General features: G+C 43.1%; 1 protein-coding gene across 1 annotated transcript; it reads left to right on the forward strand.

The window, feature by feature from the left end:
- Nucleotides 1–17,133: 17,133 nt before the first annotated feature.
- On the forward strand, nucleotides 17,134–24,903 carry GRP (gastrin releasing peptide). The gene is made up of 3 exons (XM_081315478.1): nucleotides 17,134–17,450; nucleotides 19,625–19,878; nucleotides 24,590–24,903. Exons 1-3 carry the CDS (start codon nucleotides 17,264–17,266, stop codon nucleotides 24,641–24,643), a joined length of 495 nt encoding a protein of 164 aa, XP_081171604.1. The 5' UTR covers nucleotides 17,134–17,263; the 3' UTR covers nucleotides 24,644–24,903.
- Nucleotides 24,904–26,789: the final 1,886 nt, after the last annotated feature.

Here is a 26,789-nt window from a genome sequence, read left to right on the forward strand (position 1 = left end):
TCGCAGCTAACAACAACAACAACAAAAAAGTATTTTATAGGCCTAAAAGGTCGAACAGTACCAAAAGAGACTAAAAAAAGAAGGGAAAACAATAAAATGGGGGGAAATGGGAAAAAAATTATGAAACATTTGTGTACTTTTGACACTAAAATAATGTTTTATACAAATAGTTACAAGGCAGTTGTTAAACAATGAGTAAAATGTGGACTACACATTGGGTTGGAACTGCATCTTACAAGGAAGGAGTGGGGAAGCATGAGTTTTCCCAGATGATTTGCAAATATTACATTGCAGTTAAGTTTAATTTAAATATAAGTAAGTTATTGGAGGGCTTGTGAGTAGCACGGTTAATGGTGGGTTATGTTGCCAGAATTTGCAAAATTGAAAATATCCCAGATTTGAGTGTTTGGGTGAGATTGACTTCATAGAATTTTAAGCAATATTTGCCAATCACAAATATTCTCTTAGCTTGGTTGGATGTGTATATCACATGTAATCCCAGGTTTAAAACATATAATATTCTATCTGAGCACACATGCTCTTTACTTTCAGGTACAGAAATAAAGAATTTTAATAATTTATTACCTCCTCTTAAAAAACAACAAATAACACCTCCTTATATCCCAAACAGGTATTCCATTTTCCTGTCTCCACTGTCCTTCTAAATTATTGAAATGAAGGTCTTAGCTTTAAAATAACACTTGTATCATGCACTACCAATTAAGTTTTGTCTCTGTTTTTTCAGCAAGACACATTTTACTTCATAGAACTTTCTGAACTAATTAGCTTAATTTCATGATCTGGGGAAAAGACACAAGTTACTTTAAAGGGCTGCAGACCAATGCTGTTTCTGCACCTACATTATGAAATCACTTATTGGAATGGAGTCATAAGCATTCCATAGCCCTATTAAATATAAATAAATGCATGAATCCTTTATATGGAAAGCAGAATTTTACAACACAAAGAAAAGACAAAAGAAGCGGCTAGATTTTGCGCAACTTCAAAAGTTTCCAAGTTTTCATCAATTCTCTCACATTATATAGTAATATGTAAGTAAATTATTTAGTGTTTTTTTAAAAAATAAAACATTCCATTAGCTTAATTCTGCATTTTGCGGAAGATTGCTCTTCTTACAAGGAAATGGCATGATGGGTATGCAGATTTCATTTATTCCAGTCTTCAAAGAAAGTATTTCTCTCCCCATTCAGAATCTTAAACCCCTCCTTGCTTTGGGGATTTCAGCTAACATCACTTGTGACGAAAGAGACGAGTTCAAATAGGAAGATTATTGATGCATTTGGTGACATCACAGAAATCTTTCCTGCGTCCCTGGGACAACAATGTCTCTTCGCTTTTCCCCCAGCTGAGAAACTAGTGTCTTGACTTACAAGCCTGTGTTGTCTAGACCTGTCTTCCCCAATGTGATGCTCTCTAAAGGCCACACAGGCTGGACATTCTGGGGGTCAAAGATCAATATCTGAGTGACCCTTGGCAGGATGAGGCCAATTCAACCCATGGCTCTAAGGTCATCTTCCTTGCCAGCATAAAGCAGGAATATTATAATATTGCCCTCTACACACTGGTCATGCCGATCCCACCTTTTGTCATTTTACGGTTAAGGACACAAAAACAAGGTAAATCTAACAGAAGAACAGAGTTGGAAGGGAACTTGGAGGTCTTCTAATCCAATCCCCTATTCTATCAGGAGACTATACCATTTCAGACAAGTGGCTATCCAGTCTCTTCATAAAACCTACCAGTGCTGGAACACCCACAACTTCTGAAGGCAAATTGTACTACTGATTATTCACTATGAGGCAATTTCTCCTTAGTTCTAGGTTGCTTCTCTCCTTGATTGGTTTCCATCCGTTGCTTCTTTTTCTGCCTTCGGGCGCTTTGGAGAATAGCTTGACTCCCTCTTCTTTGTGGCAACCCCTGGGATATTGGAACACTGATATCATGTCTCCCCTGATTCTTCTTTTCATTAAAATAGACCTGCCCAATTCCTGCAACCCTTCTTCATATGTTTTAGTCTGCAGTCCCCTAATCATCTTTATTGCTCTTCTCTGTGGTCCTTCTTACGAACTGGGTAGACGTTTTCTATCCTGCAAGGGAATACACTTGTCTATTATCTGTATGTGAGAAAATGTGAGGAAATTGTTGTGGGTGACTGCTGACTGGAACATAAGTTTTAGGCTTCATCAATCTCTACTATCAGTTATAGGCAGGTTGTTTTAACTCCTCTATGTTAAAAATCAGGAGGACCTGTAGCCCTCTTTCTGACCAACATATTTTATTAAGAGGCAGATGAATGCAGTATCCTCTCATTTCAAGCAATCTTTGATGTATCATGTTCCTGTTTAAAAGAACTGGTAGTATCACAGTGTGTTTAGCTGAAAAGAAGCTAGGGGAACACAGAGCCAATAAATGCATATGCATCTGATTCATTCTCCCCACTGCTTCTCATCTGATATTTACCATCAGTTATACTGATTAAATTGCTTGCGTAAAGGACCTGCCATTTCTCTACATGCCATAATTTCCAATATTCCACAGAAAGGTCCCGTAGGCATTAGACTCCAAGCTGAACAATACTTAATGTCCTTTTTGCATTTTCAGTACAATGGGCAATCATTTCCTCATATGCTGGTGTCATTTATGGGCTCATTACAGACAGCGTTGTCTTCCCATCTATTTCCAACTTTGCTCATGTGGCAGAAGAATTTTAGAGGGATATCTTGACTAATCAGAGAAGAGTTATTGCTGCTAGTCCTATCAGTTCAGTCTTCCCCAACCTGATGCTTTCCAGAACTCCTAGAAGTCTTAATTAATGTGGCCATTGCCTGGAAAAATCTGAATTGTAGCTCAGTGCATGAAGAGGACACCAGGTTGTGATAGTTGGTGCACCCCATTACCATGTTACTGAAACAAGACAATTGTTCCAGGAAAGAGCCTTAAGGAAGGATGAAGGCAACATCCTTTTATCATTATTTGGTCTCCAAGTACAGGTAGTCCTCAGCTTACAACCATTCATTTAGTGATCATTTAAGATTACAACAGCACTGGAAAAAGTGACTTACGAACAATCCTCACCTTTATGAGTACTGCAGCATTCCCAGAGTCACGTGACCAAAATTTGGGCACTTGGCAAACTGGCATGTATTTATGACAGCTGCAGGACTTGGGCTCCACCAGGGACCTTCTCAGCCTGGTTTCTGACAGGCAAATTTAATGGGGGAAGCAGGATTCACTTGCTAACTGCGTGGTTCACTTAACAGCTGCTGCGATTCATTTAACAACCCTGCCGAAAAAGGTCATGAAATCAAGTGCAACTCGTTTAACTTGCCTTGCTTAGCAATGGAAATTATGGTCCCAATTATGGTTGTAAGTTGAGGACTACCAGTACACAAGTCCACACAGCTTAAAGTTTCCACGGTTGAGAAATGCTCTACAGCATGTCTGATTGGGAGGTTTCAATAAAGCTAACGAGCACTGAGAAGCTTATTCTTCATGAGACTGTTTTAATTTCCCTTTAAAGCTCCCAATCTAGCCGTTCGAAAGCATGCAAATGCAAGTAGATAAACAGGTACCATTTTGGTGGGAAGGTAACCGCGTTCTGTGCACCTTTTGCATATAGTCATGCTATCCACATGTCCACGAAAGCATCTTGGGACAATGCTGTGTCCCTCGGCTAGGATACAGAGAGGAGCACCACCCCCTAGCATTGGACACAACTGGACGGAGGAAACTTTTACCGTTTTTTTAAGAGATGCACACAGCAACCCCACATTACATAACACACTTGCAAATTTAATGAGCAGCAAAGCCTTAATTTCATTCTGAATGTTCACCTTAACTCCATGCCCCCTGTAAAAGGCTACTCTCAACAAAGGTATCATTAGAGCCTTTTCCAGAAGTAGGCTAATCTGAGCCTGGTCATTTGGGCCTTGAGTGAGAACTCTGGGTTGATTTGTTCAATGATCCGTTGTTTTGTTTCCTTGGCTGTCCATGGTGTTCTCAGGAATCTTCTCCAGCACCAAAGTTCAAAAGCATCAATACCTGCTTCTCCAAAGTCCAACCTTTGCTTTCACAGAGCGTCACTGGGAATACCATGGCTTGCAGGATTCAGTCAAGATCAGTCAAGATTCAAGTTGAGTCATGGTAATTGGACTTCCTTTTCTTTTTTTGGTTTGAAACATTTTGCTGCTTCTTCAGTCTGATGTGATAATACTGGGCTTTGCAATCTCAGCATAATTATTTAGGAAAGGCCAGTGCTTTTTTTGTAAAAGGAAAAGGTGCCGGAACTCACACATGTTATACAACCCACCTTGCCTACCCTACTAGGTTCCATCCAAAAAAGGTGCCGGAACTCCGTTCTGAGCGTTCAATGAGAAAAAAAGCCCTGGGAAAGGCTGTACTAAAACACCAGAAAGTTAAGAGTGCAGTCCTTTGGAAATAAACTCCAGGAACTGAAGCAATGCATGTAGTAAAAAAAACTTCTTAATATATTCATGGGAGCTATCTCTCTTGCATGAAGGTGGGAGATATATTAACCTTGGCTGACAGGTTCAGAGAACTGTCTTGCTGGCCAACTCCGTCCTCTCTCTTTTCCCCACCACATTCAATAGGCCAACCAGCTTTGAACAATGTCCCCATTGGCTGGTGTGGGCTGCCTTGGAACCAACAATATATGATCATGGATCAAAAGTCTGGGCCTGAATGTTTGAGGGCCCTAATCTTTTTTTTTTTTTTTTGCAGCCCATGAGAGTCAAATGCAGCTTAAAATTGGAGGCATGGGCTCCTGACATTTTGAGGCAAGAAAAAACTGTTGTGTAAACTGTAGTCTTAATATAATTAATTAATTAACTAATTTTTCTTAGAAATCTATAATAAAATTAGTATTAGCCTGCATGATTTTGGTTTCCTACTCTATTTTGAAGGGCCAAATGTTAATTATTCAAATCTCTGCCTAAAACATCTAAAAAATATATCCCATCTATGTCCAGTTTAGGTCCTACCCTGCCATTGCTATTTTTAATTTCCAAAAAAAAACCCCAAAACCCTACAGGTGAGACATATACACACACACATAAAGACCTCAGCACCATTCTGACTCAGAATGCCAGCTAGACAGAGAAATCCATGCCATTAAAGACCATCCAAGTGGAAGGAAATGACCGCCATAAACTACATATACCTCTTTCAAATCAAGCACTAAACCCCAAACACAATTCTGTGGACTGGAATTATTTCTTCTTATCGATTTAGTTTTTTCACTGTCTTCCATGAGACTGCAGGGTGATGAATGTATTTTCCACACAATCACCTTCTTGATGTTACCAGCCATTATCGTCACCACATTTTGCAGTCCAAAGATTATCAGGTTCACAAAACATGTCTAAAACTTCGTAATGAAGCACAATGTTTGGCATTTCCACGGAAGGAATTGTGAGAGATTTTTGACAAGCTGCAGCTGAAACCTGCACAAAGCAAAATACATCTTCTTACTTACTCCAAATAGAAAAAGAAAAGAAAAACTGACTCAGAACTTTCATTTCATCCTAATCGGGGATAGACCAGATCAGCAGATTCACCAGCTGGTGGCTCTTAAAAGGCCAGTGATAATTTTTTACATAAGGTTTTGGAGCTAAAAAGAGATTTGAATAATTTCAAATGGTTGAAATGGAGCAAAACAGAAACACATTTATCCTTATCTTGCTCTTTTTTTTCCATCTATGGGTGACAACAACCCTCCAACATCGCATTGCAAACTCTGCCCCTTTTGTATACGCATGTAACATTTGTGTGATATGTACAAAAGGAGATTAGTTTGTATTAAACGCTGCTTTCATCATTGTATCCAAGAGGATTCTGCAGCAGGTAATCAAAACATTCAAGATAGTGGCCCTTCAAAATAGAGTAGGAAACCAAAATCATGCAGGCTAATACTAATTTTATTATGGATTTATAAGAAAATTTAATTAATTATATTCAACTTCCATGGACACCCATCTTAGCAAGGGACTCTGGTTGGCAAATTATCATAAAATATGGTTAAAACACATTTCCATTGTAATACAAACATTAAAGTACACACCACAGCCCAGGAGAATGCTGCAATTCATGTCCCAAAGGTGCTTTTCCAAAAGACAAGTGGACTTTCTTAGAACTGAAGAGGATTTTTGGACGAGAAGTGAAATGTTCTCAAGGAAACAAACCAAGAAAATCCAGTTGCCTTTTGGAAAAGCACCTTTAGGACAACCATGTCCTGGATGATTGAGAAGCTCCATAGACATTTAGCTACAATCCATGGTTGATAATACAAAAAGGACACAAGACTTAAATGTTATTGTTAAACAATTTCAAAATCTTGATTTGGAAATTGCTTTTTTAATGCAGACCTTGTAAATATGACAGCTCGGGATCATACCATTCCTTTAATCTGATTGAGCTGAAGAAAGTAAAACGAAGACAATAATATAATCGGTGCACATTCCCACAGGTCAATAAAAAATATCAGGGTTCTCTGAATGTTACAAAAACATCACCACAACATCAGATTTTGCTGCAATTTTGTTCCCTCAAACTTCCTTTATGTCTTAGTAGGACCCACATGATGCTCAGTAACAACCAGTAGCAAAGCCAGGAAAATATTCAGAAGACAGAAGATTTTTCACAGAACTATGGAATTTTTCTAGATACTGGTTACCCTCAGTTTATGACCACAATTGGGACCAGAATTTCCATTGCTAAGTGAGTCTAGCCTGAATTTATGACCTTTTTTGCACATTCATTTCTTAGGCAAACTATTGCAGCTGTAAAGTGAATCATGTGATTGTTTGAGTTTCCATTGATTTCCTGGTTTGAAGCCAGCTGGGAAGGATGCAAATGGCAGTCACATAATCCCAGGATGCTGCAACCACCATAAATACATGTCGGTTGCCAACCACCCGAATTTTGATCACATGATCCATGGGGATGCTGTGACAGTCGTAACTGCACGGGCCGGTTGTAAGTCACTTTTTCCAGTGCCATTGTAAGTTTAGATTAGATATATGAATAGTAATAAGTCAAGGACCAGCTGTATAATCTGGAGCTCAGGAGAAGTGATACGGATTTAATCAGTGTTGGATTTAATCAAGTTGTCCAATTCATTGATGTTGATTTCTAGCTAATTAAGGCTACGATGCAGTGCCTTTTGAAAAGAGGGAGGTGACTGGTAGGAAAATATAGTAGGCAGTGCCTGCAGAATAGTGATTCAATTATCCCATCAATGCTCAGGTCATCTATTGCAGCAAAAAAAGGGTTGCTTCTGTTACATCTCCAGTTCTTTAGGCATTAAGCAAGACGAAGTGTTGAACAGCAAACAAGTTTATTAACTGAGAACAGAAGCAAGCTAATAGCTCCTGCGCAGCTATTTATATGGTTGGCCTCTAGATTTGGCCAATAGATTTGAAGGAGCAGTTTTCCGCCCCAAACCTACTTAACTGCCCAGAGACAGCAAGTCTAGCTCAGCCCAGTAACTGTTACAACATACAGAAATTAGGTCAACCATTAAGCAACAGTTAACATAAGCAAGTGAATTATACATACAATGCCAATACATTACAGCTTCCATTCTAAATAATCTGCTAAGTCTTCTCCAACAGAACAACATGTATGATTTCCCTGTTCTGTTCCAGCCTACTACCGGCCCTGCAGAAAAGGCAGGGACAACCCCTTTACAAAAAGGCAAGAGGCTGGAACTAAGCCTGCCAAATTTATTGACACAAAACAGAGCAAACAGAGCAAAACAAAAACACGAACCATGAAACAGGAGCTATTCAAACGGTTGCCTTCAGCAAACCAGCCCTCCCACACATTCCCCTTTTAAACAGTTCAAGGTGTGGCTTCTCTCTGCCTCCTTCCGAGGTGCCCCATTGCCTTCCTCTGTTTACTCCTGATTGACTGCCTCCTGCGTCGGGCGTCCTTGAACAGGGCCAGCTGTGGGTCATCTTCATCCACGCTGTCAGGCTCACACAGCTGGGTCTGCGTCGTAACCAGATGAGAGGGGCCTGGCTGAGGGCTCTGTGAAGCCTCAGGGCTATCCTCTGCAGGCTCTCCAACACCCCCCCTCCTCCTCTGAATTGTCCGACCCAACTGCCGAACCCACAGGCTGACCCTGAATCACAACATACCCTAAGATTTCTGCTCTCCTATCAAAGTGCCAACCAAGACCTATATTCTGAGAACTATTCAATGCAACTTTCAGATGCGGACACCACCAAGGGGAGGAAAACCATGGCAAATCTAGATAGCACACTAAAAAGCAGAGACATCACCCTGCCAACAAAAGTGCATATAGCAAGGCTATGGTCTTCCCAGTTGCAATATATGGCAGTGAAAGTTGGACCATAATAAAGGTTGAGGGCCAACGAATTGAGGTCTTTGAACTATGGTGCTGGAGAAGACTCCTGTGAGTCCCCTGGACTGCAAGGCAATCAAACTGGTCAGTCCTAGAGGAGATCAACCCTGACTGTTCTTTAGAAGAACAGATCCTGAAGTTGAAACTCAAATATTTTGGCCACCTAATGAGAAGGAAGGACTCACTGGAGAAGAGCCTAATGCTGGGAAAGAGAAGAAGGGGACGACAGAGAATGAGGTGGCTGGCTGGAGTCACTGAAGCAATAGGCGTGAGCTTAAATGGACTCCAGAAGATGGTAGAGGACAGGAAGGCCTGGAGGAACATTGTCCATGGGGTTGCGATGGGTCGGACACAACTTCGCAAGTAGCAACAAGAACAAAAAGTGGAGTGTATTGCTAGTCTTAGCCTAAAGATTGACATGCTGCTGCACCATTTTCCAAACACTGCTGATCCTGTGTATGCATCATCTTACATCCAAAAAATATATTTGCACTTGACATAATGTGGCTAAAATTATCTTTTCAATTATTTAATTAAATTACTAATCCCAGATCACATCTACTGAGTTGTTGACTGCTTTGCGCTCTTCTTTCAACTGAAAACCTTATACTATTTCATCCACTTTTTTTTCTTTTGTGTTGTTTTGACAGTGTTGAGAAGTGAAGTCATGTCTCTTCCTACATTTATATATTTGGAACCTAATTATGGATTATCATGCAGGATTATCAGGCAGGAAGCTTCTGCCCTTCATACATACATCAGCTTGAACACAATTTAGGACAGAAAGTTCTGAGCCAAAAAATATATTGAAAGAGCCTGAAGGAGATAAATGTAATAAGAAGAATCAATACATGGTAATCCCCTCAGAACATCTGTAGCTGCAGTCAATTTTCAGGTGTTAGGTTGCTATTCACTGAGCAAAAGAGTTGAATTGCAATAGTGGCAAATAGAGTTAAATTACAAGATATTTTGACTTGCTAGAAGGTGGAATTTAAACCAGAGAAAAACAACAAGAAGGGTTATGCTGAAGTTCCCATCTTTAAATTTTCCTCTCTAAATTATCTCCAAATTCTTTCATCTACTTGTGTTCAGAAGAGGCCATTAGGCTCCTCGGTTTTATTTAAATTAAGTTACCCACAGTGTGAAAATTAAGGAAGACCAAAGTCAGCTTTCAAATGTTAACCTAGCAGCGATTAAAACTAAATCCTATGGATTGGATTCAATTCGTTATAATTAATTCCTCCGTTTTTCCCCCCCAGCTATCTCTTCATCCTAGATTGCCATTATAATAGTTTTATTGCCTTCTTTTACATTTTATCTAAATAGAACTTATTCTCTGTTAAAGGAGAACTTATAAAAATAAGACATCTGTTGTGATTCAGGGTCAACCTGTGGGTTCGGCAGTTGGGTCGGACGACTCAGAGGAGGAGGAGGGGGGTGTTGAAGAGCTTGCTGATGATGGCCTTGAGGCTCTGCAGAGCCCTCAGCCAGGCCCCTCCCACCTGGTCACGATGGAGACCCAGCTGTGTGAGCCTGACAGCGTGGATGAAGATGACCCACAGCTGGCCCTGTTCAAGGACGCCCGACGCAGGAGGCAGTCAATCAGGAGTAAACAGAGGAAGGCAATGGGGCACCTCGGAAGGAGGCAGAGAGAAGCCACGCCCTGAACTGTATAAAAGGGGAATGTGTGGGAGGGCTGGTTTGCTGAAGGCAACCGCTTGAATAGTTCCTGTTTCATAGCTCCTGTTTCATGGTTGGTGTCTGTTTTATGTTAATAAATTTGGCAGGCTTTATTCCAGCCTCTTGCCGTTTGTAAAGGGGTTGTCCCTGCTTTTTCTGCAGGGCCGGTAGCAAGCTGGTACAGAACAACATCTACTTGTTTGTTCATATACAGGTAGTCCTCACTTAGCAAACAGCATTAGGACAGGCAACTCTGTTGCTAAGCACCATAGTTGCTAAGCGATACATTATGTGATTGTGATCACTTCCACTGCAAAGATTGCATTCATAAATATGTTCAGGTTAATTCTGAGTTTCCCTATTTTCCAGAGTTGCGTAATATACTGAACCATAAATTAATCAAGTGCACTAGATTTGTAAAAGCTATAGAGTGGCAACGTAACCAGAAGCTTTTATTTATTTGCTTTTTTTTCCTGAAAGCATAATACATAGCCAAAGAAGGAAAGGCAATTCTTAGTCTAATGATTTTTTTAGTCACTTGGTTCTTCACCATATTTGTAATGATATTTACCAAATTCTCCACATCACGTGGCAGCCAACAAATGATGGGGTTTCCCCACCCCCCCATGAATTACCAAACTGGAAGATGAATGACTTCATGGTCCCAATAACTTCTTTCTTGAATATCAATTTTAATTTTCAGAATGGGCAGAAACAGCAAAAGCATTTACAGCTGCGCACATTGCTTTTTCTCGGAAAAGCCTTCTTTTCCTCGACTATTTCATTTTCTGGCAAGCAGTGAAAAATGGGAAAGACCATTGCACAACAGCATACCTATGAAACAGAGGTTGAACATTTGCCCTTTATGTGTTTTCAACCAGAGTTCTTTCCCCCCCCCCCCTAATGTTTGCCATATATACTGTGTCTGTGAGATATTTTAAAAGCTTCCTCTGGGACTAAAGAGGAGTGAGGCTCTCATTTCCCCTTAGTATAACTGGGCAAGTATTGCTTTGGTTTTGGCAGATGTGCAATCGGTGTCTTATTGCATTAGTTGCCAAACTTCCTGAAGTAAATATTTCCCCAGATATGATCCAAGAAATACCATCTGTTCCTTATCCCTATTCACAAAGTTGGGACAGAAATTGTGGACATAATTCACCAATCATTCCAGTGAGTTTTTGAAACCCAAATTTAGATGACTGATTGATTAATTGATTATGGGTTAATAATAATAATAAGTTGGAAGGGACCTTGGAGGTCATCTAGTCCAGGCAGGAAACCCTATACCATTTCAGGCAAATGGCTGTCCAGTCTCCTCTTAAAAACTTCCAGTGTTGGAGCATTCACAGCTTCTGGAAGCAGGTTGTTCCACTGATTAATTGTTCTGTCAGGTAGTTTCTCCTTAGTTCTAGGTTGCTTCTCTCTTTGGTTAGTTTCCATCCATTGCTTCTTCTCTTGCCTTCAGGTGCTTTTGGAGAATAGCTTGACTCCCTCTTCTTTGTGGCAGCCCCTGAGATATTGGAACACTACTATCATGTCACCCCTCACCTTTCTCTTCATTAAACTACACATACCCAATTCCAGCAACCGTTCCCTATATGTTTTAGCCTCCAGTCCCCCAATCATCTTTGTTGCTCTTCTCTGTACCCTTTCTAGAGTCTCAACATCTTTTTTACATCGTGGTGACCAAAACTGGATGCCGTATTCCAGGTTATCAAGTTGTTGTCAACTCTTTAGTGACCAGATAGATTTTCTCCATAATGACCTATTCTTAACTCGTTCTTTCAAGTTTCCCAGTGGTGAACCCTTCACCACCATGCTGTTGGTAACCCTCTTCTTTTGTTTCCTTCCACCTTTTCCAGCATTAGAGCTTCCTCAAGAGATCTATGTCTAGTTAAGAGAAATGAATCACTTTCTAAATTCTTGGCAAAAATTTAAACCTAAATGCCTTCCCTTCCCCCCGATCCTCTCCTTACAAAAATTCATTTCTAACTTTTGGGTTACCCTCGCTACCCTTCCCTTCATCAGTTCTAATTTCTCTGAACCTTTCTTAAAATCTGGTGAATGCAATTTGTATACAGAATGGATTCATGACATGGAATCAGTATTTCTGATCGTGTAGCCCAGACATGTCAAACACAAGGCCCGGGGGCCGGATCCGGCCAGCAAAGTGGTTTCATGTGGCCCATGAAGCCATCCTGGAAACAGTGAGGGAACGGTGCCCACTGCCTTGGCCCTGGCCCAGAGACCCTCCTTCTGCCAGAGACCCTCAGATCTGTCCCACTCCTGCCCAGGCCCCCATAGGCACCCTTGATGCGAACGATGTAGAGCTGGCCACGCCCACCCAGTAGGCCATATGCACTTTAGCCACGCCCACCCAGTAGGCCACACCCACCCTGGCCATACCCACCCGGCCCCTGAGGGCAACCGCAATGCTTATGCGGCCCTCAATGAAATTGAGTTTGACACCCCTGATGTAGCCTAAAGCCAAAGTATATCTACAACTTTACATTATAGACTCAACATTTATTTCAATAACGTAAACAGTCATATACCGGTGGGAGATATGGACACCTTTAAATATTTGTATGAAATCCTTTATGTGAGAGAGACACAGAAAGTGCGCTAGTTATTGTTGTTATTTTTTGTCTTTATATTCCTTTAGCTTAAAGCTACCAGAAAACTTTTTAGTGGGTAAATTTAAAATATTATACACGTATAAAAACTTGTTACTTTACCTTACTTTTTAAGTTTTTCCTTAACAAATCTTATTTATTTGAAATATAAAGGGAAAAATGAAAGTATTTGGAGGCAATGTGATTAGAGATATTTAAACAGATTAATGTCTTCCTGATCCATGCAGCTGGTGTGACTTATTGTTAAAACTAGGGATTAAGCTGAGTCAAAATTCAGAGTGCTTGCCTTTGGGTATGAACATATTTTGAACAATTGTCACAAAGGAACACAGATACATTTTTGACAATGCACTAACATTTTTTGTTGACTTGATTCTATATACTGCACATAAGCCTTCTAAGAGGAAATGACTGACTGTGATAAGTACAAAAGTAATTTTGCATACCTTTCTATCCATACTTTGTTCAGGGTAGAACGACAACATTTATTATAAGCTTTTGTAGGATATTTTAATTTTCAAAACATTTAACCAAGGGAGATAATGTCTTACATCCCACATCATATTCACTTTGTCTTTGCGTCCCAAATCTGATTCTGAGGAACCCTAATGTTTTGTAGCAGATTTGGGGTGAGTAAAAGCTAGAGATAGAAATGGGAGAAGAAATTCATTCTCTCTCTGCGAACTGTAAAGCTGGCATCCTAATATGGCATCAAAATGTTATCCTATACGAGATTAATCAACCTGAAGTAGCATCTACTTCATGCAGATGACATGTATTTCAATAACATGAGAAAAACAGGAATGAAAATTCTCACAGCTTCCAGAATTTGGAAGGAAAACAGCTAATAAGCACTAACCGAGAAAGAGGCACAATATACTTCATAGCTCTAGTAGTGAGAAAATCAAACAGGCACTGTTAGGATAAATAAGATGCTTTATGTACCTAGGACACTTCCAAAGTTGCAGGCACAACCCATCAACCCTAGACTGGAACGGATGTGCTGGGTATCCACTCTGTAGAACTCTGGCACCCGGCCACACTCAGATGTGAAGCTGGCAGTCCAGATTTAAGAAGGGAAACAGCGTGTGTTAGCAAAGATAGTCAGCCTCTCCCCCCTCCGTTCTTTTTCAGAGCAAAGTGTGGCGGGTTTGCGTGCAGAAAGAGGCATGTGTCGGTGGTGGGGGAGAGGGGACCATAAAAATAAAAGATGCATTTAGAAAACTGGATAGTGTTGGGTATCAACAGACTGTATGGTGGGTGATTGCCGGAGTGTTCCCCACTATCTCACCAGGGCTGCAGGCACATCTAAAGTTGCCCACTACAATAAAGGAGTCAGAGGGCTCTATCAATCAGAGGCAAGAATATCTAGTTATCAGTGCCAGAAACTCCACAAATAAAAAGCCCCTTCCCCTGCTTTGATAAGGGGACGGCTGTCCCAGACTCTTATCAAGTCTCTCCAACCACAGGGGGAAAACAAAGATTCCCACTTTATTGATGGAGAGGCTTCTGAAATGCAAGGGGGGGGACAGAGAAGGGACTTTCCTTTTAGACACAGTCAACCACGTTTCACTTTCAGCGATCCCTGCTTTGTAGAACGAGCTTGTTGAATGAGAACAGGGGATGCGGTATGAATGAAGGACAGGTGGTGAGGGAATACACCGTCTGTATTTCTAATCAGAAAGTATCAGGGGCTTCTAACGAGACCCTTGATGGGAGAAAAGGAACGGGCAAGGAAGATACCATCATGAAATGCAGATTGCAGTCCAAACTGTGCCGGATTCAAATAAATTATTTTGAAAGGTGGCAATTCAGTAGGGTACATCCTTGGCAAACGTAAGGGCAGAACGTTCAGGGTGAAAACAACCCCGAGAACCACTAGTGTAGAACAGGCAAGTGGGATGGAACACATGTCTTCCAAGAATAAATAAAGTAGTCTTGAGGTGAGTCAAGACTGTGGTTTCACCAGCACATTGTGACTCCTGCCTGATAGCACATCTCTGGAACTTCATCCAGGAAGTCCTTCTGCCACTCGGGGACACCACTTACTGCTTGCTGGCAATCTGAAATATCTGAGGGTGGGAAGGAGGCCAGGCGGTGTCTGCAGCTCTTAATGTGTTGTTGTGTTTTAATCTGTTATGTATTGGTTTTGATGAGCATGCCAGAATCTATGGGAGCAGGTAGGCATAGTGAATAACTGAATAACAAAGTTGGAAGGGATGATGATGATCAGCATCATCATCATCGCCTGGCCATCGAAACTGCACGATTATGGATGAAACGTGTAACAGTGATACCCCTTGTCACTGGGGCACTGGGAACTATGTCCCAAAACTTTGCAAAATACATCAAGAAATTGCAGCTTCCTGCAATAACTCCAGCAAAACTACAAAAAAACCTGTGCTACTCGGAACATCTTACATTTTAAGGAGATACCTGGTTGATACCTAGGATGCTGGCAGCAACCCATGTCAACTATTAGTGCCAGTCAGTTTGAGTGTTCAGTTGACTGAGTTTCATGTTTTATGAATAAAAGTTTAATAATAATAATAATAATAATAATAATAATAATAATAATAATAATAATAATAATAATAAAGTTGGAAGGGACCTTGGGGATCATCTAGTCCCACCCCCTGGTCAATCAGGAAACCCTATCCCATTTCAGACAAGCAGTTGTCCAATCTCTTCTTAAAAACCTCCAGTGTTGGAGAACCCACAACTTCTGAAGGCAAGTTGTACTACTGATTATTGTTTTCACTATGAGGAAATTTCTCCTTCATTTTAGGTTGCTTCTCTCCTTGATTAGTTTCCCTCCATTGCTTCCTGTCCTGCCTTCAGGTGCTTTGGAGAATAGCTTGACTCCCTCTTCTTTGTGGCAGCCCCTGAGATATTGGAACACTGCTATCATGTCACCCCTAGTCCTTCTTTTCATTAAACTAAACTCACCCAATCCCTGCAACCATTCATCATACATTTTAGCTTCCAGTTCCCTAGTCATCCTTGTTGCTCTTCTGTGCGCTCTTTCCAGAGTCTCTACATCTTTCAGTAATACCTAAATTTAAATGCATAAATAACAGTACACTATTACTGTTCTTGTATAGATGATAGCGGGATGCCACTTGGCACTTGCCGAAAGGCACTCTGTCCCTCTAGGAGACAGTCTGTCATTGCAAAGCGGTGACCAGATTTACAGACGTGGAGGATCGCCTTGCAGTCCTGCGAGTCCCTTGGACTGCAAGGCGATCAAACCGGTCAGTCCTAGAGGAGATCATCCCTGACTGCTCTTTAGAAGGCCAGATCCTGAAGCTAAAACTCAAATACTTTGGCCACCTAATGAGAAGGAAGGACTCACTGGAGAAGAGCCTAATGCTGGGAAAGATTGAGGTCAAGAGAAGAAGGGGATGACAGAGAATGAGGTGGCTGGATGGAGTCACTGAAGCAGAAGGCGTGAGCTTAAATGGACTCCAGAAGATGGTAGAGGACAGGAAGGCCTGGAGGAACGTTGTCCATGGGGTCGCCATGGGTCGGACACGACTTCGCAACTAACAACAACAAGGTCTAGTTGCCCAGGATTCCTGGTTTACAGGTTGCCTTAGGCTTCCTCGACCGCCGTTCTCCAGGGCTAGGATGAGGCTCCAGGCATCCTCCCCCTTGCTCTGATAATAATAATAATAATAATAATAATAATAATAATAATAATAATAATAATAATAATAATAATAATAATAATAATAATATAAAGTTGGAAGGGACCTTGGAGGTCATCTAGTCCAACCCCCTGCTCAGGCAGGAAACCCTATACCATTTCAGGCAAATGGCTGTCCAGTCTCTTTTTTTGGAGCCCAACTGGGGGGTTCTGTCTTCTCCCTGGAGCCCGCCTAGCTTCGGCCCAGGGCTGCAAACCCGGCAGCCGTACAGCTTGGCAGTCTGAGCTACCCAGAAGAGCCGTCGGCGTGGCGGGCTAGAAACTCCGGGAAGGCTCCCCCATTCCTTTTCCTCGCCTTGCCCGTCGAGGGGGCGACTTGGCCTCACGGCCATCGGCGGCAGAAAGGCTCAGAGCCAGTCAGACTGGAAGCGGGACGGACGGCGGGATGGACGGCCGGCGAGGGCGGGAACGTCGAAAAGGGGAGCGGGGGGGGGGCGGAGCGGCGCGAGGTGGAGCGGGGTGAGAGAAGAAGGAGGTGGGGGGTGGGCCCTCGGCTGCTGCTCGCCGGGCCAGCCAGCCAATCAGGAAGAGGGAGGCGCGCCACGCGGCGGCCCCCCCCCGAACCTCGAGTGCCCTCCCGGGGAAAGAGCGGCGGGGGGGGGAGGGAGGTAGGTGGGTGGGTGGGTGGGTGAGCAAGCAGCGTCACGTGCCTGACCTTTGCTGACACTTCGCCCAGCCGGCCTATAAAGCGGGTCAGCGGGCGAGACGGAGCAGCGCCGCGCTCGGGCTCGGCCAGGTCGGCACCGCTGCTCCTTCTCGCCTCCTCGACCCGAGCGCTCGGCGGACTCTGCCCCGCGAAAACCTCCGCTTTGCAACCGAGAGGCACGCCCGATGGCCCGCCCGGAGACCTCGCAGCTCCTGCCCAAGCCCCGCCGGCTGCCCTTCCCGCTCCTGGCTCTCGTCGCCTTCGCGCTGCTGCTCCTGCAAGGGCGCGGCGGGCGCGCGGCTTCTTTGCAGGGCGTCGACGGAGCGCCCCCGATGGCCAAGATCTACCCACGAGGGAGCCACTGGGCCGTGGGTGAGTGAGGGTTTCCTCCCCCCCCTCCCACCCCCCCACGGCGCCCTGGCTGGACTTTCCCCGGGAGGTTTCCTTGGCCAGGGCTCTCGTTTCCAAAAATGCAGGGCTCTGTTCCCGAGGTCCTTCCAGCCTTCGTTGGGCTGGAAACTTAATCACGCGGGCATCTTGGAAAACTAGGTTTGAGTACAGGAAAGGATTGCTGGCCGGACCTGGAGATGCCAACAGGTGGGCTGGGACCCTACTTTCCCACGGTCGGCACCTGGTTGGGAAAATTAGCCAGGATGCCAGTCAGGATAACAGAGTCGGAAGAGACCTCGGCGGTCTTCTAGTGCAACGCCCTGCTGGAAAGCCTATCCCATTTCAGACAAATGGTTGTCCAATCTCTTCTTTAAAACCTCCGGTGATGGAGCACTCAAAACCTCTGGAGGCAGGTTGTTCCACTGGTTAATTGTTCTCACTGTCAGGAAGTTTCTCCTTAGTTCTAGGTTGCTTTTCTCCTTGATTAGTTTCCATCCGGTGCTTCTTGTCCTGCTTTCAGGTGCTTTGGAGAATAATTTAATTTAATTTAATAATTTGATTTCTATACCGCCCTTCTCCCGAAGGACTCAGGGCGGTGAACAGGGCAATACACAATAAAAATCGAATACAAAAATTAAAAGCCATTAAACATCATGCCCATAAAATCAATACATATTAAAGTTAGCTTGGCTCCCTCTTCTTTGTGGCAGCCCCTGAGATATTGGAACACTGCTATCATGTCACCCCTCACCCTTCTCTTTCTTAAACTAGACAGACTAGGGAAGGTTTCTGTATCTAGCCCCAATCTTCAAAAATTGGGCTATCTCTAACCCACCCCCACCCCAGTCACTTACCTGAGCATCCGTGCTGTGGCTTTACATTTGATTCCAGTTTCCCCACCACCACCCTTCCCAGTTTCTGAGGTATGTCTGTAAAACTCCACGACCATGTCTCCCTGGCGTCCCAATTTTCCTTTAAATCCCAAAGGAAGATGATGTGGAAGAGCTCATCCCTTGGGCTTTTAAAAGTTTGGGCAGCCAAGGAGGTATCAAAAGGATGAAACGAAACACCGTGGAATACCTCCACATAAAAACAGTAAAGATGCACATCAGAAACCTGTCAGTGGCGGCGGCACCCTCTGCTGTCTCCAATGATAAAATTAATTCAAAAACATGAAATGAACGAGATTTGTCTGGACTAGTGGACAGAATTCCTGGAGATTTGGAATCACTAAAATACTCCTTCCAATTGCTAATTTAAATTTTGTTTGTTTGTAACAAAAGTGTTTTAGGGAAGGGCGGGCAATAGGCTGGGAAGAAGAAAAGGAAGAAAAAAGATTCAGGAGAAAAAGAGAGCTATAAGATTGTTGGGGGCAATAAGCTGACTTTGTAATAATGCCGCTTTAGGGGGGGGGGGCGAAAGCCCTAATAAGCAGGCATATACATAGAATGAAGGCTATTGCTAAGCACATTGATTTCTGCTTAGAGTGTAAGCCGCCCTGAGTCTTCGGAGAAGGGCGGGATATAAATGGGATTAAAATAAATAAACTAGAGATAAGACATATCCCATTCTCTAAATATTGTTAGAACTACCCTTTCCCCCCCCTCTTCTGCATAAGGATCAGAAATTTTCCACTAGGAATTTATTTCGGGGGCAAACCTAACTGAGATTAGAAGCATAAAGCAAAGATCACAAACATATTGTCCATGAAAACAGATTGCCTATCAAGAAAAGGTGAATTCTATGGCAGACATAATCAACAGAATGTTGCCTATTTATCACAATTGCGTTCCTCTCCTGCTTGTCGTGGAAAGTGCCAGTGAGCTGTGTAGTGCATGCAAACCTCTGTTTTGGCTGCTGAGCTGTAACTGAGCATCGCCCATGTCCATGTGGGTGTTTGTGAGGTCTAGAAAGTTTTTTCCTTGATTGAAGGAAAGTGTGGTTATTGCCAGACTGATGACTGTGCCCTTTACCCTACTTGACGTTTCCACAGAAGAACAGAATAGAGAAGACATCATGAGAGCTTCAGTAATTCTCCTGAACTGTTCCAAGCCAACCAACATGGATGCCCTGGTCTCCAGGCAGTGCTGGTGACCGAAAAGGACACGGATATCCTCACTGACGCTAATTTCATGGCACATTCTTTCTTCTTGCAGGTCACTTCATGGGGAAAAAGAGCGCTGGAGATTTTCCTTACATATATGAAGAAGGTCAAGAGAAGCCCTTCTCCTTAATGCCAGATAATGTCAAACAGCTGGGCAGCTATTGGCAGCAGGATGAATCCTTCAAGGAGCTCCTCAGACGTATGGAAGAAGAGGAGGAGGATCAAAACGCTCAGATTCTCCGGGAAGAGCCGCCATTTTCTTCCAAGAACGATTGGGGGACAGAGGAAACCAGCAGCTTCAAAGATGTAAGTGGGGTTTCCATAACGGCCATCTGATACATAATAATAATAATAGTAATAATAGTAGTAGTAGTAGTAGTAATAATAATAATAATAATAATAATAATAATAATAATAATAATAATAATAATAATAATAATAATAATAATAAGAAGAAGAAGAAGAAGAAGAAGAAGAAGAAGAAGAAGAAGAAGAAGAAGAAGAAGAAGAAGAAGAAGAAGAAGAAGAAGAAGTTGGAAGGGACCTTGGAGGTCATCTAGTCCAACCCCCTGCTCAGGCAGGAAACCCTATACCATTTCAGACAAATGGCTGTCCAGTCTCTTCTTAAAAACCTCCAGTGTTGGAGCATTCACCACCTCTGGAGGCAGGTTGTTCCACTGGTTAATTGTTCTAACTGTCAGGAAGTTTCTCCTTAGTTCTAGGTTGCTTCTCTCCTTGACTAGTTTCCATCCATTGCTTCTTGTCCTGCCTTCGGGCGCTTTGGAGAATAGCTTGGCTCCCTCTTCTTTGTGGCAGCCCCTGAGATATTGGATCACTGCTATCATGTCCCCCCTCACCCTTCTCTTCGTTAAACTAGACATACCCAATTCCAGCAACCGTTCCCTATATGTTTTAGCCTCTTTGCATTCTAGTTATTTAATGCTTAATGCTCTACTGTTCCATTTGCTTGCCGTGAAAATGTGTGCCAAGCAGAAACCTGCTCTTCTTTTACTTTTTTTTTTTTGCTCCTGTTAATCCTCATTCAGATGAATGAAAATTTGCTTTGGGGATTCTTTCTTAGGAGAGAAAGATTTAAAGAAATGAAAATACTGCACCGATGACATTATCCAGCTGGGTAATGAAATGTCTGCTCTTTCTACACCCCCCCCCCCACCAGTCCACATTCAAATTCATACAAATTTGCTTTAGGAATTCACTCTTAAGAGAGACAGATTGCAGAGAAATCTTCACAGGAGGAATGACCTAGCAAAAGTGGCCTATCTACTTACTTAGTGGCAAGGTGACCAAGACTTATAAATCTCCTTTCTTGAGGATGTTACCGCACTGATAACATTACCTAATCATTATCTAGTCTGCAAGCAAACAACTAAGCCCAGAGAGCACCTGGGACTTCACAGTCCTTGTTTCATTGTCCTGTTCTCATTGACTTCCCACATGCCAATAAAGTCCCATAGAGTTCCTCTCAAAACAGATATCTCTTGTCAAGCGTTCTGTATTAAGAGAGAGAAGGAAGGTTGAAACAGGCATTCATTCTCTAGTAACTCAACAGATTGGAATTGTGTGACATAACTGCTGCTTTGGGCTTCTCTAAAAGCAAGATTAGATTGAGACGTCAACCTTTGCAATTAGATTTCCAAATATCATATTTGGTTTTTTTTTAAAAAAACAAATAACCAAAAGAACTTGGGAATTGAATCCGAAAAACTCTAAAGGGGAAGCTGTAAAAATGCTTTGCCTGGATGTTTGAATACCAGTTCAGCATCATCTCCAGGATATCAAATTGGGTTCCAGCTTGAGTTCATTTGAAGTGGAGATAGCGTGGAGGTCTTCCCCAGTTAGTTCCATCCACATAATGTTAACACTCCATAAAGGACACTTAAAAAAAAAGCTAATATTTGAAATTTGTAAGAGAATTCTTCCATGAGTACATATTTAAATAGGTGCATCGTGAAGCTACATCATTCCTTTTCCTAAGAGGACTGCGGTGGGTGATGCAAGCACATGCAGTGGAGTCACCGAGGCATAGTTGCAACACTAAAAAAGATAAAAAGGCTCTTGAAATGCTGTATAACGTACACCAGAGGTTATCACCACTCTTCTCTCAATAACCCCTTGTTAGAAAAAGGTTAGATCAGCCTTCTGTGGTGGGGAGTGTATAGAGATACATAAATATGACGCACTGTAGGTCATAAATCTTAAGGACCTTCTCTTAGGTACTATAGACCAGATTTGGCAAGGGGGCAAACTCTTAGATTCATTATAAGACAAGTCTTGTGCATTTGCATGAACTGTATTTCACACCCACAAACATATCTTCCATTAGCTCGCTCCTTCCTTCCTTCCTTCCTTCCTTCCTTCCTTCCTTCCTTCCTTCCTTCCTTCCTTCCTTCCTTCCTCCCTCCCTCCCTCCCTCCCTTCCTTCCTTCCTTCCTCTAGCTTTGCTCTAGGATTTCTTTTGACATTCATTTGGAAGTTCCTGTGCATGAAAAATGCTTTTCCTAGATCTCATGCTGAGCTTCTGATGAGAGGTCTCATATTTTGTTAACTGCCCTGAGGACCTTTCTTATATTACGAAATAATATGAAATCTAGGAAGTCATTTAGGGTAAATGCTAGGGGAACGGATTGAAAAACTAGGAATATATTTTTATATATAAGCCAATTGCTTTCAATCAAAGTTATCTGTGGTGGGGAGTGTATGGAGATACATAAATATGACGCACTGTAGGAGGACAGCTGTGTTGCATAGTTTGGATAGTCTGGCCTATCCAAAAATCAGAAGGAACCAGGGAACACTTTTTTTCAGAATAAAAGATCGTGTTGAAGGGGACAGGCTTTTTGTGAGCTGAGTTTTAATAAAATTGGTTGGTGTGAAAAGGTTCCGTTAGCATCCTTCTGATTTTTAAACACATATACATCCCCAGGGCTGTTCTTACACTCACAAAATGCTCTTTTTTAATTAACTCATTTCTTGGTTTGTTTCACGACAAAAGGCAATCCATGAACAGAACATGGGAAGGATAGTGAGGAATTAGAGATGATATTTTGTGCTAGTGATAGTAATACATCAGCTGAAAGGGTTCTACCGTATTTTCTGGCGTATAAGACGACTTTTTAACCTGTGAAAATCACCTCAAAAGTTGGGGGGTCGTCTTATACGCCCAGTTGTCTTATACGCCGGAAAATCAGCGAGCCCGGGAAGGCACGCCCTCCCCTCTCACTGTGGAGGAAGCAGGGCAGGCTGGCGTCTGGCGGGAGCCGGCAGGGCAGTCCTGCGCACACGCGCAGGACTGCCCTGCCGGCTCCCGCCCGACGCTCTTCCCTCTTGAGGCAGCATCGCTCCCCGGCTTCTAAGGAGTCCTCGGGGATGCTGCCTCAAGAGGGAAGGACTGCCTTGCCGGCTCCCGCCCGACGCCGGACAGCTCCGCTGATGCTGCTTCAAGAGGGAAGAGCGTGAGGCGCCTGCCATGGCTCTTGAGGCAGCATCCCCGAGGACTCCTTAGGAGCCGGGGAGCGATGCTGCCTCAAGAGGGAAGAGCGTTGGGCGGGAGCCGGCAGGGCAGTCCTGTGCGCGCGCGTGTGCGCAGGACTGCCCTGCCGGCTCCCGCCAGATGCCAGCCTGCCCTGCTTCCTCCACAGTGAGAGGGGAGGGCGTGCCTTCCCGGGCTCGCTGATTTTCCGGCGTATAAGACGAAAAATCTTGAAAATCATCTCAAAAGTTGGGGGGTCGTCTTATACGCCCAGTCGTCTTATACGCCGGAAAATACGGTACTTATCTTCCTCCTCTCTTCTACCTTTGAGATGTTCCAAAGAAGAGAAACATCTGACAAGCATTCATTGCTGGGAGAGGAAACCAGCAGCTCTCAAACACATCATTGGGAAAGGGGAGACTTGTGGTTTCATTAAACATCCTGCACATCCTGGCGTAGTGTGTGTATTGTGAGGGGAGAGAGGCGTTCATTACCCTGCAACCATTGAAACCTCAAGAAGATTGCTCATTCTTGAGTTTGGAAGCACACTGATCCTAGTAAATTTGCTCATCAGCAATCAGTTCCCTGCCAGTGGAATTAGGCAGCAGAATCTGGGGACAACCATAAGTGGTGACCAGTGCTTGTCTGCCTGATGGATAGTGTTGTGCACGTCCTAAGCCTCCTCAACTAGCTTGCTGCTCTGGATGCGAAGAAGGTGCTTTCCATTGTTAGATGTTGCTAGACGCTACATCACTCAGCTTCGCTCCAAGTGTTGGGGGATAACATCCCTGACTTACCTTGTTTACCTGATCATCCGATGAACAGAAATGTGGTCTTCAGAGTCTACTTCTTTTGTGATGGAGGGCTCTTTGCCATCCTCATTTGCCCACCCCACATTATGTGAAATAGCATGTGTTGTGATTCAGGGTCAGCCTGTGGGTTCGGCAGTTGGGTCGGATGACTCAGAGGAGGAGGGGGGTGTTGAAGACCTTGCTGAGGGGGTTGAAGATCTTGCTGATGATAGCCCTCAGCCAGGCCCCTCCCACTTGGTCACCACGGAGACCCAGCTGTGTGAGCCTGACAGTGTAGATGAAGATGACCCACAGCTGGCCCTGTTCAAGGACGCCCGACGCAGGAGGCAGTCAATTAGGAGTAAACAGAGGAAGGCAATGGGGCTTCTCGGAAGGAGGCAGAGAGAAGCCACGCCCTAAACTCTATATAAGGGGAATGTCTGGGAGGGCTGGTTTGCTGAAGGCAACCGCTCGGATGGTTCATGTTTCTTAAAGCTCCTGTTTCTTGGTTCGTGTCTTGTTTGTTTTTGTAGCTATAAATTTGGCAGGCGTAATTCCAGCCTCTTGCCGGTTGTAAAGGGGTTGTCCCTGCCTTTTCTGCAGGGCCGGTAGCAGGCTGGTACAGAACAGCATGCAGAAAAAGACCTGTTGCAAATATCCAGATGAATTAAGGACGTGCTATGTTAGACGTGATGGTTCTCCAACAATTCTTCTTTTTCCCCCCCTCTTCTCTCAGATGATGAAGCTCCTGCTGCAAGCACTGGGTAAAAAGGAAAGCAGTCCAAGTTGAAACGACTGCCCTCCAGCACTGAAGACATAGAATAAATGTCTTTAAGAGACTATTGTTTCATAAGCATTTTATTGTACACGATAACTAAATCATCTTTTCTGTTAAAACAAGATTTTTTCCCCCTTCAGCATAAAAGAACCTGTTTACTTGTTCTCCTAACAATGGCTACACTTCTCCAATGGCTTTTTCCCTGTCTAAGCATTTTTCTCGCTTGAATTGCTTTGTTGTACATAATTGTCAATGAAGGGTCTTCCAATTCTCTGATAATACTTTGCCATTTTCTCTCTTCAATCATCTTGCAATCATCCTGCATTTCAATATCCACAATAAATAAATATATATATATATTTAAAAAAAAGTTTGGCACTTTTATTGATCTCGGAGCACATGATGCTGCCAACTTGTTGAAACTAAATCAAGTTTGGTATATTCAGCATACTGGGGCACAGGTTTCACAATGATTCAAATTGGAGAAACAATTAAGTAACAACGTATAAAAGATGATGTATCCGGAAGCTTCAATCGGTTCAAAATGCAGCAGCACACATGGTTTTGTGCATGTCTAGATTTGCACACATGTCTCCTCTCTTGTGGGAGCTGCATTGATAGTTGATTTGCTTCCAGGTCCAATTCAAGGTGCTGGTTGCCACATTTAAAGCCCTACATGTCCTGAGGCCAGTTGTTAGAAGGACCCTTTTTATCTACCTGACCCAGGGGAGGCAGGGGATGTTACAGGTCCCCCCTTCTAAGGAGGTCCATCTAGTTGTAGCAAGAAGAAAGGCCTTCTTTGTTGTAGCTTGCTCCCTGTGGAACCTCATCCTCGCAGAAGTAAGATTGGGCCCCCACCTTGACACTCTTTCGACAGACCCTGAAGACATGGTTTTTCCAGAGGGCCTGGATACTCATGGTGATAGGCAGCCCATCAAGTGACTGGTTTGATTATTGTTGCCTGGGATGCAGGGGTCTATTAGGTTTTGTATCAGGGTTTTATTTCTGTAACCACCTGGAGTTACCTTGAGTAAGTTGGGCAGCATATAAATTTTCTAATTTTTTTTAAAAAAATCAGAATATGATGGTCCTAGACTCACATCTGTACATTACTAGACTAGGGATGGGAAGCATCTATTAAGTGTATTCCATGTCCAAACACCTGTTTCATCAGGCGTAAGTGCAGATTATCCCTCTCTTGTGATTGGCAGTAGACTCCTAGAACTTTGTCTCCGGATTGGTGTCTTGTCTTAAGGATGAAAGTCATGGGGAGGCAAGCTAGGAGGTCCTTCAATGATCTGCTTCAGGAAGAAGACACTTGAAAATGCTTTGGTGTTTTGAGGTAGCTCCTTCATGGAAACTGGATGAAGTCGCTGGAAAAAAAAGACTTGAATGGTCTCTCCCAAATTATATCTAGAATGGTCTTGGGAAGGATCTGATATTGACTTTGTGATGTAGGCAATTGCTTCCATGTTGCTTGGAAACAGAACAAGGAACAAGGTGGACTATTCATCAAATCTAACTTGACCTCAAACCACTCATTCTAATGGTGCTCAAGTGGAAGATAATACTAATGCCAATAGATGCAAATCAGGGCCACTGAAAAATAAGAGGGATCAACCTACTGGTGAGAAAATTGCTCTTCTTGTCTTGCTCCAGGTTTTTTTTTTTTAAGAACAGCTTCCAAGTAACAGCTTAGTAGAAGACCAGCTCTTTCATCTGAGGCCATTTTTACTTTTAGCATATAGGGGAAAAGTTACAAACATCATGTTGTGGGACTCAATTTTACAGTCATCATGGCTTATGACCATAATTAGCAAACATTTTCATGGTCACATTGCTACTCTACATAGACAAGATCAATCATCAATTTAGTGCTTTAAAATTAATGTTAAAATAAAATCAGTAACCAATAATTAGTAAAGAGCTAATATAATATGAGCCATTAATCAGAATAAAGAATGAATCAATTTCTATATGATGTGATCCTTATGTGATGCCCATAAGGTACACTGGCACTTAGATTTGAATATGTTAGCCACCAAGGTGGTGGTCCTTGCCTAATGTGCTACAGAAGAAGGAACAGGTTAGTCTTAGGGCAGCGGCCCCCAACCTTTTGGGCACCAGGGACCGGTTCCGTGGAGAGAGGTTTTTCCAT

Source organism: Vipera berus, assembly GCF_964194415.1.
Source record: "Vipera berus genome assembly, chromosome: 2".
In the NCBI taxonomy this organism is placed as follows: Eukaryota; Metazoa; Chordata; class Lepidosauria; order Squamata; family Viperidae; genus Vipera; species Vipera berus.

What these genes read in the sequence shown, in the direction of transcription:
- GRP (XM_081315478.1), top strand. Translation starts at nt 17,264, where the DNA reads ATGGCCCGCCCGGAGACCTCGCAGCTCCTGCCCAAGCCCCGCCGGCTG. An exon ending in AGGGAGCCACTGGGCCGTGG is followed by an intron (nt 17,451 to 19,624) that starts GTGAGTGAGGGT and finishes TTCTTCTTGCAG; the next exon opens with GTCACTTCATGGGGAAAAAG. An exon ending in AAACCAGCAGCTTCAAAGAT is followed by an intron (nt 19,879 to 24,589) that starts GTAAGTGGGGTT and finishes CTCTTCTCTCAG; the next exon opens with ATGATGAAGCTCCTGCTGCA.